General features: G+C 36.2%; 3 protein-coding genes across 3 annotated transcripts; all 3 read right to left on the reverse strand.

Moving 5' to 3' along the window:
• Positions 1 to 9,391: 9,391 nt before the first annotated feature.
• LOC121209966 (uncharacterized) lies at positions 9,392 to 10,620 on the reverse strand. The gene is made up of 2 exons (XM_041082015.1): positions 10,120 to 10,620; positions 9,392 to 9,454 (listed from the first exon to the last, which is right to left on the reverse strand). Exons 1-2 carry the CDS (start codon positions 10,618 to 10,620, stop codon positions 9,392 to 9,394), a joined length of 564 nt encoding a protein of 187 aa, XP_040937949.1.
• Positions 10,621 to 13,102: 2,482 nt separating this feature from the next.
• Positions 13,103 to 15,121, reverse strand: LOC121209968 (uncharacterized). Its single transcript, XM_041082016.1, has 3 exons — positions 13,725 to 15,121; positions 13,406 to 13,541; positions 13,103 to 13,309 (listed from the first exon to the last, which is right to left on the reverse strand). Exons 1-3 carry the CDS (start codon positions 15,119 to 15,121, stop codon positions 13,103 to 13,105), a joined length of 1,740 nt encoding a protein of 579 aa, XP_040937950.1.
• A 1,905-nt stretch (positions 15,122 to 17,026) lies between these two features.
• Positions 17,027 to 18,151, reverse strand: LOC121209969 (uncharacterized). Its single transcript, XM_041082017.1, has 2 exons — positions 17,880 to 18,151; positions 17,027 to 17,777 (listed from the first exon to the last, which is right to left on the reverse strand). The coding sequence occupies exons 1-2, from the start codon at positions 18,149 to 18,151 to the stop codon at positions 17,027 to 17,029; spliced, it is 1,023 nt and encodes a 340-aa protein (XP_040937951.1).
• Between the last annotated feature and the right edge of the window lie 259 nt (positions 18,152 to 18,410).

Consider the following 18,410-nt stretch of genomic DNA (forward strand, 5'->3'; position numbering starts at 1 on the left):
TGAATTAATGAAAATACTTTGATTATTAAAATATATTTTTTAAATACTTGATAAAAAATAATCAAATGATCAGCTCATTTTGTTAATGAATTGTTTTACCCCAAATTTTTTAGAGATATTATAGGATGAATGTGAGATATAGAGGTGTTGTTTTGAGATATACTTTTAGGTATTTATAAGGCATGATGATAAATTTAACTTTCAACATCTATCTTTTTTTGTTAATTTAACAAAATTTTTTGAATTAAATCTGATTATTAACTTTTCAAAAAGAGTCAAATCGTTTTTTAAAAGAAAATGCTAACTAAAATATTATTTTTTAACGATTTGGTGTGGAAACCTACATGACAATTCACGTGTACTTCATATTGACATGATACTAAAAAATTGAAATTCAAAAAATATATAAAAGTCAAAAAAAAACAATTAGCATGAAGTAGATGTGGATTGCGATGCAGACTGATATGTTTAAAAATTTAGCGTTTTAGTCTTTATTTCCAATAAAAAATAGTAATTTTACTTTTTTTTAAATATTGATGGTCAAATTTAACTGTTTTTAAAATGTTGAGAATCAAATTTAACTAAAAAAAACCAAATTGACAAAGATGTAAATGTTAAAGCAAATTCTATTATTATGCCAATAAATAATCAAATCTCTATTACAAATAAAAAAGGATTGGAAATAGAAAATTTTAATTAACTAAACATCGAATAGACTGCAATTTTAGGAAAGAAACTTAATTAATTAAAAAGTTTAGAAGTAAAAATGAAAATAAAAACAATGAAAAAAAGAGAAATAGAAATCAAATATTCATATTGAATTCGATCAATTCTTAATGCTCCAAAGATTTTGCGGCTACTTTTCGCTTTTCAAACTTTATTTTTACATTTTCTAACTTTTTCTCAAAAAAAAAAAAACTTTAAACTCTCGCAGCTTAAAAAATAGAGATGTAATTGCACTGTTCCAATAAACAACTGTAACAACTCGTTTTTAGTGAAATTGGAACAGTGGTTTCAGGACTACAAATTCTTGTCCTAAAGAAAAAATATTTTAATATTATTTCATGATCTGCATTATGATAGGAATATCATATAGAAATTTCGTTAAGAAAATTTTACCGATTACGTGTTTAATTGATAAAAGGACCAAATTGCATGAAATGCAAAATTTGAGTTCTAGTAGTTATAGGTATCAAATAGCTATGGAATTTAAAATTGGAGGCCCTTATATGGCAGATAGACCATTAAGAAGAGTTAGTAGATAAGTATGATGATTCATCAATGGAAAATTAAATAAAGAAAATGACTAAGGCTCTATTTGTTTGCTAGTAAAATATTTTCCTGAAAATGATTTCTGCAAAATGATTTACTTTTCTGGAAATGATTTACTTTTCTGCTGTTTGGATGGATCTGTGTAAAATATTTTCTGTTGTTTGGCAGATTTCTTGAAAATCATTTCCGGAAAAGCTGTTTTTACATATATAAATAAATTTATATTTTAAACTGTTTTTACATATATTGCAATGATTTATTTATAAATAAATTAAATTAAATATATAATAATACTCAATTATTAAGCTAGAATATTAATCATCATAAATTGAAAACAACCAAAGTGAAATAAATTGTGTAATTGTGTTATAAAAAAATAAAGAACAAGGATTGGATAATTATAAATTAGCTTCCAAACCACAATTAATACTAGAAATTAATAATATTATCCAAATGCATAATTAGTAGTACATCACACAATAACAACAACATTGTCCAAGTGCATAACTAATATTAGACATTGTCCAAGTGCATAACTAATATTAGACATTGTCCAAGTGCATAACTAATATTACACCACATTAAAAGTGTCAATATCTTCAACCTTGAGAAAAATTTTTGAAGCCAAATTTTTCTATGCTTCTTACTTTTAACTAAAAAAGTTTTGGCCTCGGATTCATGACTCACTAAATAATCAAACACAGAACATAGGAAGTCATCATCAAATCCTTTTTCCTCCACCGACATCACTTCTTCGTAAAGATGTGGTGTCTTATCCGCAGTAAATTGTTCCAAAGCATTAGCAATTTCGCCAAGTTGTTCACCCACAAATTTAATTTGTTCATCAACGACACTTTCTTGAACATTTTTTTTTACGTTTGGCTGTGCCAGATGAATATACTTTTGTTCTTATCTCTTCAGTCTTTTCATTGTCGCAGTCTATAGGCACTGAATCTTGGTTACCATAATCCAAATCTATGTCAGCAAATGTTCTGGCAAAACTCCCTGTTGCCATATCTTTGCCAACAACCAAAGCTATTTCATCATAATGATCAATGCTTTTATTCAAAAATGGTTCATACTTCTTGTGTGCCTATTGGATATTATACACAATTAGAATAACAAGTAAAAAATAATTGAAATATACTTAACATACATATATATACATATGTTACCATTACTGCTGCATCATATGTCGCTCTATCACATGTGATCATTTTCATGTTATCATCCTATCCAAAACCACTTTCACTCCGAATTGTGCATATAATCTGCCACTAGTTTTTTACAGTCCTCAAATGATTTTCCACATGCTTCGTATTGCATTGGACTTGAAATCTTTCAGAAATAGCTTCGACAACTCGATTAATAAAAACTGCTTTGAAAGTATTAGAAAGCTTATTTCCTCTCTGGGTCTCCTCTGCTAGAATTTCAAGAAAAAGACGTTGCATCGGTTTTGTCCACTTGAATTGCTTGGAGGTCCCTTTTTTGTTGCCCTTACCTATTCTACATTAATAATTGTTATTGTCAATCATTTCAATATCCAACAAGTTTAAAATATAATAAATTCAATATCCAACAAGCTTAAAACATAATAAATTCAATATCTAACAAGCTTAAAACATAATCAATATCCAACAAATCCAAGACATAATAATTTCAAAATCCAACAAACTAAAATTTCAATATCATTATCCAACCAACATTAACAAAAAAAAAAACAATTTTAATACTAAAACATACATAACATAGAAACAATAACCCTAAGCCCTAAACCTACCTAATATTTCTAGCCATATAATCAGTCCACATAGTTTGTGCAATTTCGTCTCTCTTAGTAGACCATTCTGGTGCTTCTTCTCTTTCTTCTCGCTCCATAAGAGTTGGTATTATCAAATCAGACTCAGGCTCCTCGTATAATCCTTGATTAAGTAAATCATTAGGATCAACTCCCATTATATGATTATGAATGATACAACAAGCCAAAACTATATCTACTTGAGTTTAAAAATTCCAAAATGGTTCAGCATCTAATACACGAAACCGTTTCTTTAAAATCCCAAAAACACGTTCAACAGTGATTCGTAATGATGAATGACGAAGATTAAAGAGTTCCTTTGCATTTTCAGGCCCCTGAGCATGAAACTCTTTTAAATGATATCGGACACCACAATATGGGGTAATATATCCATTTTGGATGGCATATCCAGCATCAGCAAGATAATATTTACCTACAATTTTACAAAACATAATTAATACTAATAAATTATGAGCTTACTAGAACTATTTGGTATTTAATGATAATTATTACCTTCTGGAATTCTTAATCCTCTTGAGCGTGAAAGTGCATCACTTAAAATACGAGAATCATGTGCACTACCTCCCCAACCAGCTAAAACATAGGAAAATTTCAAATCAAATGTAATGGCAGCCAATACATTTTGTGTCGTCCCCCCTTTACGGCTACGAAATCTTCCTTGAATGCTAAATGTAATGGATGCACAAACATGAGTTCCATTTAATGCTCCAATACAATCTTTAAAATAAGGATAAAACCTTGGATTGTTTCTGATTTCACTAGGAGTCGACTCATCAGGTAATCTAATAACTACTTTATACAACTTCAAAATAGCTCTCAATACAACCCTAAAGTAACGGTAAATTGTGTCAGTTGATCTATAATATCTAGATCTAATCACTCGAAACCTCACATTATGACCAATTATATGTAAAAAATATAACTACTTGCTCTCTAATATTCACAGATTTAGTTGATTGTAACAAATTATTCCTATTAAGAATATCACACAAATTTAAAAAAGGCAATCGGTCTCATCCTTATCACATCAATACAATGCTGGTCATCTCTATGTAAAATACTATTAATATAGTTTTCTCTTTCATAATTTCGATTCACACGAGGGTGAGAAGCAATTTCCTTCCTAGTTTTTAATTTTTTAATCCAAAGAGCCCCAAAAGCTAAAACTGAAGCCACAACTTCGGCAATTGCATTTTGATCTTGATTACGATCCATCTACACAAAATAATGCCACACAAATATTTGATCACTACAAAAAAGATGCAAGATTTTCATAAGATCACATATATGACTAAATTTACCATGACTAAAGTGCATATATACTGTCGAAATCATTTTTTAAATCGAGTTTTGGAAAATGAGAATCGACTTTAAAAACAAAAACGAGAGTCGCCACCAATCTTTTTAGGTGTGATTGGATCACCTTTAAAACATTCATTTTTAAAATCGTTGGTTTTGGTCTACGAAATCAAAAGAATGGGTTCGGGAGTCGGTTACGTACGAGGAAGGGTTAGCACCCTCGTAACGCCCAAAAATTGGTACCTAATTTATTATCAAAATGTTTTTAATGTCGGAAATTAAAACTTTAAGATGTAATCCTCTTTAAAGTATTTGAAAATTTGGGTTTACTTGTATCAAAGTATCGACTATAAGTTAGCCCTTAGAAATCTCTATCTCAAAACAGCAAAATGCTACATCTAGTAAGTTAGGACATATCACTTTGCAATTCCAAGACAATCACTTATATTTCGAAATCCTTTAAAAACTTTAGAAGGGTACTTGACTATTCGAAATTAACGAGAAAAGTTGCAACCCAATAAGTTAGGGCACTACTTTTTCGAAATTTCCAAACACCAAGTATTGCCTTTATATTTTTTTTGAAAATTTTGGAGCCTTGTCCTTTTAAAGATGATGCGTGGAGAATTGTATTACATTATAAATCATAATAATATATTATTGTACTAGGTAGATAAAAATGAATACTACTATATAAAGAATAATACATATAAAGCAAAAAAATGCAAACAAAGATATATATAGCATGTATTGAAAACGAATAAACAAAGTATATAAACATACGGATTAATATTTAAATGATGCATGACATAAAAAACATAAGCAAATAATGTATGATATACAAATAGAAGAAATATAGTGTTAATTTGCATATAATTATAATAAAAATAAACTTAACACATTCATGACGCATACAACATATAGAAGAACTAATAAAAAAATGATTGATTGCTAACAAAATATACATGCAATTAAAAAACAAGACATTTCATATCAATAGTGTTTAATATATAATATAATAACATAGTAACAAGAATAATAGAATAATAATTATATAATAATATATTGGGTTGAAAGTATGTAAGAGATTTCATAATATAACAATATTAATTTAAAATGAAATAATATATGTATAGCAAATAAAAAAAATGAAATGTGTATATAATGTGAGTTAAAAATATGATCTAATAAAAATAATTTACATTTTTTAAAATAATATATATATAAAATAATATAATTTGTATAATTGGTAATATGTGATATATAATATATAAAAAATAATAAGTAATATAAAAATAAAACCTAATAAATGCTATATAATAAAATATAAATATACGTAAATGTAAACAATGTATAATAAATAAAAGTTTTTATAAATATATAAATGGTATTTTAGTAATAATATAAGTATATTTTTTTATAATAAATAAATTATATAAAGAAAATAAAATAAAAAGAAAGGGTTAAAATTGAATTTAAATAAAATTACAAGGCTAATTTGTAAAATAGTAAAAAAATTTTGAATTTAATCAAAACATAAATTGAAAGTCGAGGGACTCATTGGGTAATTTAAACCCTAATCCCAAAACGACTGTGTTCTGTAGAACCAAATTTAAAGGTCGTTTAGGACTAAATCAAAACAAATATAAAAGCCCAGGGCCCAAATTAAAATAAAAATAAATAAAATTAAAAGGATTGAGAATGTAGGGGGGACCGATTAGAAGATTATCCCAATAATAGAAAACATGCGGATCCTTTTCGGGTAATCGGGTCAACGCGCGGATCCTGAGGTCTTAAAACGTCGTCGTTTTAAGCTTATCAGATTAAGCTAAAACGGTGTCGTTTTATTATGGCTATATAAGCCAAAACTAAGGCTTAAAAATCATTTTGGATATCGTTTTTTTTTTAAAAAAAAGATAGAATCCTCTGAAGAGGACTAGGGGCTGGCCATCGGAGTTCCGTGGAACCTTCGTCCACTGGTTCCCACGCGCCGCCGTGCACGGTGGTCGGAGGGCTAAAAACCCTTCCCTTTTCCAGCATGATACAAGTAACTTTCCTTCCTTTTTTTCTAAAACTCAACAATCTCTGCTTAGAGTGATTTGTATATGCATGCTAAAATAAGAACAAGGTACAAATAAATCACCTTTTAGAGACCGTTTGTATTTCTCTGAATGAATGTCAGTATATTTTTCTTATTCTCTTAAAAAATCCGCCCTTATTACATTGGTTTTTCGGGCTTTTATAGCCACTATTTATTACAAAAATTGGGAAAGAAATCTTCGATTTCTTTCTATTTCTTGCTCACTGTATCTTTGACCTTGATTCGCTGAGATACTTTTTAGTTTTCTTTTTCTTGCTCTTCATATCTGTTGTGTTTCCTTTTCTTGCAGGTATCCCAATGATCTCGGCGTTAACGGTGGTGCCAAGGCTAGAAGGGAGGCCTGAGATTGCGGTGCTTGGACGGTCACGAGAGGGACGGACGTATTGATGGCGCGTCAGTATGCATTGATGGCCTCGATCTGGGGAGTTGCACTGACGCTCCCCGAAGCTTCCAGAAACTGTTGGGGCGCGAGGGGAAAGAGCTAGGGTTGAAAACCCTAGCAGATAATTTTGGGTTTTTGGGCCTCTATTATTCAGGTCCAGTTTAGGTCTGGGCTTCGGGTATATTTGGGCTAAGGTTGTAATTGTAATGGGTCAAGGGTGTAAACGGGTTAAGGGATAGTTTAAAGGGTATTTGGGCTACTGAGTGTAGGTTTTAACTTTTGGGCTGTAAAGGGACTTTTTAACAAATAAACATTTGTTTATTTTAATTTTGGTTTTGGGTTTCAAGGCCCGGTCAAATTTGGGTTATTACAGCTGCCCCTCTTTGCTTATTGCTGTGTAACAGGAATCAAGCAAAGACTCATAGAAAGACCCAATTTGACCGGCTTTATCAAATAATGGAATTCAATTTTATGACTACTATGTTGATATCTTTGATCTGTTCCCCGCCGACCATAGAGATGTCGAATCTGCTTCTTCGATTTGTAGGGATGCCAAATCAGTTTGAGTCTGTTTTGAGAACATTCGAGAGTCATATCTGCTACGTCCTCGATTTGTTCCTTGTAAGTACAAGGATGCCAAATCATCTTGGATCTGCTTCAGTATAAACATCTGAAGGTTAGATCTGCTATATTTGAGAACTTTTGAGAGTCAAATCTGCTATGTCCTCGATTTGTCCCTTGTAGGCACAAGGATGCCAAACCATCTTGGATCTGCTTCAGTATAAACATCTGAAGGTTAGATCTGCTATATCTGAGAATGTGTAAGAATCAAATCTGCTATGTCCTCGATTTGTCCCTTGTAAGCACAAGGATGCCAAACCCTCTTGAATTTGTTTAAGAACATTTGAGAGTCATATCTGCAATGTCCTCGATTTGTTCCTTGTAAACACAAGAATACCAAATCATCTTGGATCTGCTTCAGTATAAATATCTGAAGGTTAGATCTGCTACATTTGAGAACTTTTGAGAGTCATATCTGCTATGTCCTCGATTTGTTCCTTGTAAACACAAGAATACCAAATCATCTTGGATCTGCTTCAGTATAAACATCTGAAGTTAGATCTGCTATATTTGAGAACGTGTGAGAGTCAAATCTGCTATGTCCTCGATTTGTTCCTTGTAAACACAAGAAAACCAAATCATCTTGGATCTGCTTCAGCATAAATGTCTGAACTCTAGATCTGCTGTCTTCAATTTGTTTCCCATAAGCACAGGGCTGCCATGTTGAAATCTTTGATCTTCATGACCTGTAAGATGAGTATGTGCCTATGCCTAAGTATGCTATGATTGAAATGAGTCGAATGTCCTTAACATGTTGTGATGCAAAGTGCTGTGAATATGACCCCTATCTCGGGTGTCATTATTCATTCCTTCATTTGTCTTTCTCAAAATTTCAGCTTGTAGGCCTTCATCCAATGCTATGATCTACTGAGGATGTCTGTAAGAATTGAATCATCCATTTCTTTTTGGATTGGAAGAAAGAAATCCCTAGAGTTCTTTCATCCCTTACTTACGAAAATTTCTCAAACAATTATCCTGTTTTAGTTTCTTGCATTATCTAGAAATTCCAAAGTAATGTGCAAAACTTCGTTTGTGAAAATTTTAGTTCATCTTTCATTATTTCAATGCAACATTCTTTAAAAATATCAGAAGGTGAGTAAATATTTGAGAATAATTGGATTCGAATTGTTAACAGTACAAAGGAAATACGTCCGATAGCATATCTTTAAGAAGAAATAGAATTTAAAGATAGCAGACAGGATAAAAATCAGATGCTCTAAATATCGCCGCTTGAGCATCTATACATTAGCTCCCCGAAGCCCTCTTTTTTTTGTTCGACATGTGTTTAAAAGATCCAAAGTACTTTGTTGATGCCCCAATGTACACTGTGCCTCACTCTCTGTTAAGTCAAATATAGCAAGGTTGCTGTGTCCCCTTTAAAATTTGAGCTGCCCTTTCGGGTTTTCAACTCAAAATCCCTTTGGTCACAAGGTGCCCTTTGTGGGTTTTCACCTTGGCCTCTCCATTTTTTTTAAATTCAAGGCGCCATTTGCGGGTTTTCACCTTGGATTCTTTTCGCTTTTAGACAAAGTACTTTTTAACTGAGTCTGAGTTCACCGGATTGGGTAGGCTCTTTCCATCCATTTCTGTCAAAATTAATGCACCACCAGAAAAAGCCTTCTTTACGACGTATGGCCCCTCCCAATTTGGCATCCATTTTCCTCTAAAGTCCTTCTGAATGGGGAGGATTTTCTTTAACACAAGGTCCCCCTCATGGAATTCCCTTGGACGAACCTTTTTATCGTAAGCTCGCATCATATGCTTCTGGTACATCTAACCATGTCAGATAGCCTTCAGCCTCTTTTCCTCAATTAAGTTTAGCTGGTCATATCGAGACTGAACCCATTCAGCTTCATCTAACTTTATCTCTGTTAAAATTCGGAGAGAAGGTATTTCCACTTCAATAGGTAAAACTACTTCCATCCCGTAAACTAATGAGAACGGAGTTGCCCCAGTAGAAGTTCTAACAGATGTTCGATAAGCCAAGAGTGCAAACGGTAACTTTTTATGCCAATCCTTATAAGTCTCAGTCATCTTTCCCACTATTTTCTTAATGTTCTTATTGGCAGCCTCCACTGCCCCATTCATCTTTGGACGATAGGGTGAAGAGTTGTGATGCTTGATTTTGACCTGGTCGCAAACCTCTGCTATCATTTTGTTGTTCAAATTCAACGCGTTGTCGGATATGATCCTCTCAGGCATTCCATACCGACAAATATTTTCCTTCTTCAAAAATTGACTTACAGCTGACTTGGTAACATTTGCGTAAGAAGTAGCTTCTACCCATTTTGTAAAGTAGTCAATCACTACGAAAATAAACCGATGTCCATTCGAAGCTTTCGGCGATATTGGTCTGATGACATCCATGCCCCACATGGAAAATGGCCATGGAGACGTCATGACATGTAAAGGTGATGGTGGTATATGAATTTTTTCCCCATAAGTCTGACACTTATGGCATTTTTTGGCATAATTGATATAGTCTCCTTCCATAGTGGCCCAGTAATAGCCAAACCTCATGATTTGTCTTGCCATCGTGAACCCATTTGCATGCGTACCACATACACCTTCATGGACCTCTTCTAGAATTAGCTTGGCTTCCACAGCATCGACACATCTCAAAAGTACTTGGTCTTTCCTTCTCTTGTACAGAACATCCCCGTCCAAAACATAGTCACAAACTAATCTTCTCAGGGTTCGTTTGTCATTTTCAGATGCCTGTGCTGGATATTTACGATCTCTTACATATCGCAATATATCCTGATACCAAGGATTGTCACCGTTTTCTTCCTCTTTAAGGTTACAACAGCTAGCTGGAAATTCATAGACATTCATTTGAATTGGTCTCATCTCTTCCTCTTTGTTTGCCTTAATCATCGAAGCCAAGGTCGCTAAAGCATCCGCCATCTGGTTCTCATCTCGTGAGAGATAGTTGAAGGTGATGTCATCGAACTCTCTTAGTAACCCCAAAACTACCATTCGATTATTGATCAACTTAGGGTCTCTTGTCTCCCATTCACCTCTTAGCTGATAGATTACTAACGTAGAATCTCCATATACTTCCAGGGTTTTTATGCCTCTTTCTATAGCCGCTTGGAGCCCCATGATGCATGCTTCGTATTCAGCCATATTATTTGTACAGTCAAAATCCAACTTACATGTGAACGGGTAATGGTCGCCATTCGGGGATACCAAGACTGCTCCAATCCCATTTCCGACTGCATTAGAAGCCCCATCAAAATTTAGCTTCCATGGCGAATCTTCAGTTGCTGCTATACACATTAGCTTCTCATTTGGAAAATCAAAATTCAATAGCTCGTAATCCTCCAAAGCTCTACTGGCCAAGAAATCTGCCACCGCACTTCCTTTGATAGCCTTTTGACTTACATAGACTATATCGAACTCTGAAAGCAAAATTTGCCATCTCGCTATTCTACCATTTAGAGCCGTTGATTCCATCATGTATTTTAATAGATCTAATTTTGATATGAGCCAAGTAGTATGGTATAGCATGTACTGTTTTAATCTCCGTGTGGTCCAAATCAATGCACAACACAACTTTTCGATTGACGAATACCTCATTTCACAGTCAGTGAATTTCTTACTGAGATAATAAATTGCCTTTTCCTTTTTCCCTGACTCGTCATGCTGACCCAGCACACATCCCATAGAATTGCTGAACACTGACAAGTATAGTATTAACGGTTTATCTAGACTAGGCGGAGATAATACTGGAGCATTCAACAAATACTGCTTGACTTTCTCGAAAGCATTCTGGCATTCTTCATCCCAAGCACCTTGATTGTGCTTTCTGAGGAGACAAAAGATAGGATCACATTTCTCAGTCAATTGTGAAATGAACCGAGCAATGTAATTCAACCTTCCTAGGAATCCTCGAACTTCTTTTTGAGTACGTGGTAGAGGCAACTCCCGTATGGCTCTGACCTTGTCTGAGTCAACTTCAATTCCCTTTTCACTGACTACGAAGCCTAATAACTTCCCCGATCTAGCTCCAAAAGTGCACTTTGCTGGATTGAGCTTCAACTAAAATTTCCTCAACCTTAAGAACAATCCTCTCAAGACCTCAATGTGTTCTTTTTCTGTTCGCGACTTGGCAATCATATCGTCAACGTATACCTCAATATCCTTATGCATCATGTCGTGAAACAAGTTTACCATGGCTCGTTGGTATGTTGCCCCTGCATTCTTCAACCCAAACGGCATCACTTTATAACAAAAGGTGCCCCACAATGTTATGAAAGTAGTTTTATCCATATCCTCTGGATGCATCTTTATCTGATTGTATCCTGAGAAGCTGTCCATGAAGGAGAACAACGAATATCCCGCTGTGTTGTCTACTAAAGTGTCGATGTGTGGCAGAGAAAAATTATCCTTTGGGCTTGCTTTGTTTAAATCTCTGTAATCAACGCACATTCGTACTTTCCCGTCTTTCTTAGGGACTGGTATAATATTAGCTACCCATTCAGAGTACTTTACTTCCTGCAGAAATCCTGCTTCAAACTGCTTCTTGACCTCATCTTTTATTTTCAAGATAATGTCTGGCCGCATTCTTCGCAACTTCTGTTGGACCGGTCTACATTCTTGTCTTATCGGAAGACGATGTACTACAATGTCAGTACTCAATCCGGGCATATCCTGATAAGACTATGCAAAAATATCCTTGAATTCCTGAAGCAACTCAATCAAACTACGCCTTGTGTCATTAGCGATCAGTGTTCCAATTTTCACCTCCTTCCCTTCCTCTAAGGCTATATTCTTTATTGCCTCTTTTTCATGTGGCATGATTTGTTTCTCCTCCTGTTTTACCATTCTTAATAGATCAAGAGATACATCACAATCTTGAACATCTTCAAAATCCTGAGACTCCTCTAAACACATGTCTTGCTCACAAGAGAAATCAAGAGCGGCAGTATTAGCATTCATATCATTGATATCTAGAGACCTGTGAGGGGTATGAAAGAATATACAAAGAATGAATGAATTTGAGAATGATCGTTTATGTGCTATGAATAAAAGAATAAGAATTGTTAGAATTTAAAGGAATATTGGTTGATAAAAATGAGACAATACTCTTTTAAATTGGTAAAAGTTATGTTTTATTTGAATAATAATAGATGAACATAAGCCTATTTTCGCAAATGTAATCTTACTACTCCTAGGCCCTAGAGTAATAAACATGTTTCGGGAATTACTCTGAAAAATTTCTAAAGACTACAGGAAGATCCTCCGCAGTCCAATTGTTCAGAGAGCTCCCCAGTTCGTAAGGGTGAATAGCCTCAAGGTTTTCTTGTCCAAACCACTCATTATGTACAACATTGATTTGATGACTCTCTTCTACTAGCAACCCTCCTGACTTAAAGGTTTTGGATATAGGTAGGAATGTCATCAGTTCCCACTCTACTTCTCCTCCGTTCAAACGCGCCTTCCTTCTTGCTTGACGCTTTTCCATCTCCTGTCTCTTTTGTTTATGGTCTGGCTTAAAACCCAAATCAAAGCGATCCTTCTTCTCCGTCAATTTCGGGACTTGAATCCCTCATTGCAACTATTTTCCTAGTCCTTTTCCTGGCAATGCTCCTTTCCCCATCATTATTTATAGGGCCATCCTTGTTGCTCTAGACATCCTGGGAACCGGCACCTCGCTTCCCTCCGAAATGAAGGTAGCATTAACAATTTCCAAGGAACGAAAAGAACACTCAATAGCCTCCTCATTTGTCTCCACATAAGGAGGCTTACTAGTGACGGCTGCTATGATGTCCTCCTCTGCATTGATGGTTATCAAGCGTCCATCCGTCACCAACTTCAATTTTTAGTGCAGTGAAGAAGGCACCGCTCCTGCCGAGTGTATCAATGGCCTCCCCAACAAACAATTATAGGAGGGCTTGTTATCCATTACTAGGAAGTCAACTTCATACGTATTTGGTCCAATCTCTAGAGGGATGTCAATTCGTCCCATTACTTTCCTTTCAGTTTCGTCAAAGGCTCTTACCACATTATGACACGTCTTCATATGCGAACTGTCAATGGGTAATCTGTTCAATGTGGATAATGGAAGGACGTTCAAAGTGGACCCATTATCAACGAGTACACTTGGAAGCGTGTATCCTTTGCAATGAGTGGTGATGTGCAAAGCCTTAGTTGACCCTATGCCCCCAGGTGGAATTTCATCATCATTGAAGTAGATGAAATTATCAGTATTGATGTTATTTATCAACCGGTCCAACTTATTGACAGATATATCATGAGTAATATATGTCTCGTTGAGTACCTTCAACAACGCTTCTCGATGCACTTCAGAGCTTAGTAGTAAAGCTAAAACCGATATGCGTGCTGGTTGCTTATGCAACTGCTCGACTATACTGTACTCACTATGCTTAAGGAACTTTAGAAATTCCTTAGCTTCCTCCTCCCTTACTGGCTCGTTAACAGATACTTCACTCTTTTTCTCAATTTCAACATTCTTGGGTTTTGTAGGCTCCAGTCTGACGTCCCCTATATCATAACGCTTCCCACTCCACGTATGGGAACCTTCATCTTGTACATCCTTAGATGCACTGGCTATGCTTTCTTCTCCCGGCACCGTCACGCTACAGTCATAACTCCATGGTACTTTTTTGCTATCCTTGTAAGGGAAAGGAGTAGGTGTATGGATAATAACCTTGGGCGCTGCTGGTGTCCCCATTTCATTATTCCCTGGCAGGGAGATAATGATCCTTGGTCTACCGGTTTTTTGCTGTTCATTTTCCAGCACACAAACTTGCTTTTCACTAGAGCTACCTTCATAAACCTGTAGCTCTTTGTTGTCTATGAAGCCTTGCACCAAGGTCTTGAATTCCTCGCAATCTTCATGGAACTCACCGTAGTCCCACGTTCTTTCTTTCGTATTTTTAGAGGTCAACATACCTCTCTTCATCATCTCCTCCCAGATTACCCTCATAGGCATCCTTATCTCATCAACATTTTCCTTTTCCCTTTTTTCAGCGGCTTCACCAATGGCATTTACTCTCTGATTGTCATGGTTCGGCAAAGGATTCTCAGTATTTTGGGTACTCTCAAATTTTAAAACCCCATTCTTGATCAACCTCTCTACAGCTTTCTTGAATCCAGTACAATTCTCGATTGAGTGCCCCGATATTCCAGCATTATACTCACATCTGGCATTTGCATCATACCATTTAGGATACGGAGGTTGTAATGGTTTTAAGTGGAAAGGGGCTATAGCATGCCCATCATATAGATTCTGATAAAGCTCCCTATACGTCACAGGTATAGGTGTAAATTGCATCCTCTCATACCTAGTGTTGGATTCCTGCTTTTGAGAGTCTTGTTGCCCAATTGTGGCTACTTTGGGCTGGCTAACTATGACTACTTTTGAATTAAAACCACTTGTATTGTTTACCTCATTGTCTTTTCTTCTTGGGGCTGATCTTTTGACTACTTCCCCCTCAATTCTTCCTCCTCTTATGGCATTCTCTATCATCTCTCCTGCCATAACTATGTCCGCAAAACTTTTAGTAGTGCTTCCAATCATATCAGTAATAAATGGGGCTTTCAGCGTATTAATAAATAACATAGTGGTCTCCTTCTCCAACAGTGGTGGTTGAACCTGCATTGCCACCACTCTCCACCTCTATGCATATTGCCTAAAATTCTCATTAGACTTTTTCTCCATGTTTTGCAGGGTAATCCTGTCAAGGGTCATATCTGTTACATGATTGTACTGTTGCATGAAGGCTTGTGTAAGATCCCTCCATGAACTTATTCTAGCCCGGCTCAACTGATTGTACCATCTGGCTGCCGCTCCTATCAAACCATCTTGAAAACAATAGATCAACAGCTGATCATTGTTTACATACCCTGTCATCCTTCTACAAAACATTGTGATGTGGGCTTCTGGGCAAGTAGTGCCATTGTACTTTTCAAATTCTGGCATTTTGAATTTGTGAGGTAATACTAGGTTTGGGACCAGACTTAAGTCCTTGGCATCAACCCATGATTGTTGCCAGTGCCTTCCAAGGCCTTGAACTTTTCTTCTAACCATCTGCAGCATTCATCCAATTGCCTTGCAGCTTCGACCTTCAAATCCTCCTTTTCCACCATATCTAGATCGGGAACAAGAGGATTAGTAAGATTGTCACCCATATTAAGTCCTGAACCAATCGGGAAATTCACATGGACACTAGCATCAATTGGCCCATGCTGAGGCCTCACAGTAGTAGATGGCCTTCTAGGAGGTGCCTCAGTTTGCAATGATACATGCGGTGGTGTAAAACCTAGAGGAGGACCCTCATTTTCCTCTTCAGTGATGGCCATAGGAGCTTTTCCTTTATCAGTGGCCCTCAGTAACTAAGCCATTTCGGCCATTTTATTCCTCTGAGCTTCCATCATTTGTTCACTCATCTCATTCTGCATCTTATCCAACTGCTCTTGCAACTGGTCTTGCATATCCTTTTGCAACTGCTCAAACCTTTGATCCATGTTCTTAGTTTTAGTGCGAGTGCCGTAAGGATGTGTAATTTCCAGTTTTCTTTTCTACCTTTATAAAGAAACTTTAACTAATTAGAGTCTTTCTATAACCTTAAATGCATATGATATGATGTAATGCAAATGTATGAATGCAGCAAAGGTATCAATCTTGATTCAATCTCATTTAGAAAACTTTATTTAGAAAAAAAATATCTTTACATATAAATGGATTACAAGTATACTTTCGCCTTAATGCCCAAAGTTTAACTCTATCTAATAAAAGGGCTAACTCTCTTCCTATGTCTGACGATGACCCACACATCATACTTAATACGTCGGCTCGTACAGCCAAGTCTTGCACATATTCAGCAACCTCTTGAATCTGAGCTATGGCTTCTTCCATGACATGATCTCTTTCTCTAATCTACCCTCTAGACTGATGAAGCTCTCTCTTTAGATAGTCTCTTTGCGCCTCGAGTTGCTCGATCAGAAGTTTACCTTCCTGCAATGCTGCTTCCAAATCTTCAACTTTACTCTTTAGTTCCTTTAACTCGACCGTAGAATCATGGTTGCGATGCCAACGAAGGGATCTTCCAAGCTCAGTTACTTTAGACTTCAACCCTTTATTCTCTTCTTCTAATGCCAAATTCCGCGATTGCATCTCTTGAAACCTCTTCTCCCAGTGCTCAGCTCTAGCCTTGCCTTCTTGGACCTCTTTTTACAACTGATATGAAGATCCTCCTACTTTCGCTCTTCTCTAGGATACCTGTGCCTTTTTGTAGTGTTCCTTCAAGTCATCTCTATCCTCCTCAATCTTCCTCTTTTCCTTTCTTTCTTTTTCGACCTCCATCTTCTGGACATCAATATCTAAACTCAAGTACATCTTTTCTTCTTCAAGCTTTGCTATCCTTTTCTCGAGCTCCAGATTTTTCCTCTCAAATTCTTGCTTCATAATTTCTAACTCCGAGGGCATCACTTACAGATATTCCTCCATCGGTCGAGCTCCTTCCATATTTGGCTCAGGAATGTTATCATTGATCCTTCTACCTCTCTATTCAACATATTCTGAAGTCGTAGCAGGGCTAATAGTTACTCCTTTCAACCGGCACGTCTTGTTCCAAGCGTTAGAGATCTCACCGACCCTTTTCTTGTAATCGGCTTCTCTATATGCGAACTCACTTTGAGTTAGCCCATGAGTTGCTGGCACGAACTGCCTCAAACCGAATTGCCTTAACACGAGCAAGGGAGCATAACCAATGGCACCCAAAATTCCCAATAAAGGGACCCAATTGAAACTGCCGCAACGGTAAAGAACCTCACCAGGAATCATCCACGGAGCTCTCCACTTAACATCTTTCGACTGAAGATTTTGAAGTAGTGCAATCCAATTCTCCTCTGGAACATCAACTTTCCTAATTGAAGCGACTATGTCCTTCAGCGGTGAGTAATCCTCAAAGAAAACCCGACAAACGACCTTATCTATCAACCGAAAATGACTATAGAACCAAGCTAGAAGCAATTGTGCACAACCAACAAACCTGCCTGCGCCAGCTTTCCTACATGCGCCTAAGGACCTGAATGTCTCTGCCAATATTGCAGGGACAGAGGTGACCCTCTTACTGAGTCTATGGAAAAGATCCGTGGTTGCCTCATCCACATATCCCAAAGCCCTAGGGAACACCATCAATCCGTACAAACTTAAGGCAAAAACATCTACACTTTTTGCTTTATTAGGGTGTATCAAAATCAGATCCTTCAAAGCATCCCATGAAATGCACTTGCACTCGCCCTTCTCTTTAATTCTGGCAGTAATCCACTGCTCGCTCATCCCTGTAATAGCCATCAATTTCTTCCAAAAGGTAGGGACATTAACAGCTCTAGAATAGATTCTATCTTCCTGGAACCTGGGACAACGTAACAAAGCAGTGTACTCCTCTACAGTAGGCGCCAAATCTACCTCCCCGAAAGTAAAGCAACTGTACGCTGGATTCCAAAACTGAGCGAGGGCTCGAAACAAGTGCTCATCTATTTGAACATCGAGCAAGTAAGGTAAGTCTCTGTAATTACCGTAGAATAATTGTTTAGTCTCGTTGCCCCATTGATCCCAAATCTCCTTAAGCTCTTGGAGATTATTCTGCGTAACACTGATGCGAGTATATCCTGACAGCTCCGACATATATCCCGCAGCTATACTATCTCCCTTTTCTAACTGAGTTTGCTTAGACCATCTATGGACGTTGGCGTTGCCCTCCACTCTATCAAGAAGTCTGTTCTCCATAATAAAACTCTCTAATTTAGACACTGACCGTGAATCGATACCTTTGTAAATGCAAAATGTCATGCAAACAAAAGAAGAGAAATAGTCAGTATCACATGATATCAATAAATCTCAACAATAATTTATAAGGGTAATATCTAAAGTTTAACTCTAACTA

The sequence above is a fragment of the Gossypium hirsutum genome, chromosome A11, assembly GCF_007990345.1.
Source record: "Gossypium hirsutum isolate 1008001.06 chromosome A11, Gossypium_hirsutum_v2.1, whole genome shotgun sequence".
Taxonomy (NCBI): Eukaryota; Viridiplantae; Streptophyta; class Magnoliopsida; order Malvales; family Malvaceae; genus Gossypium; species Gossypium hirsutum.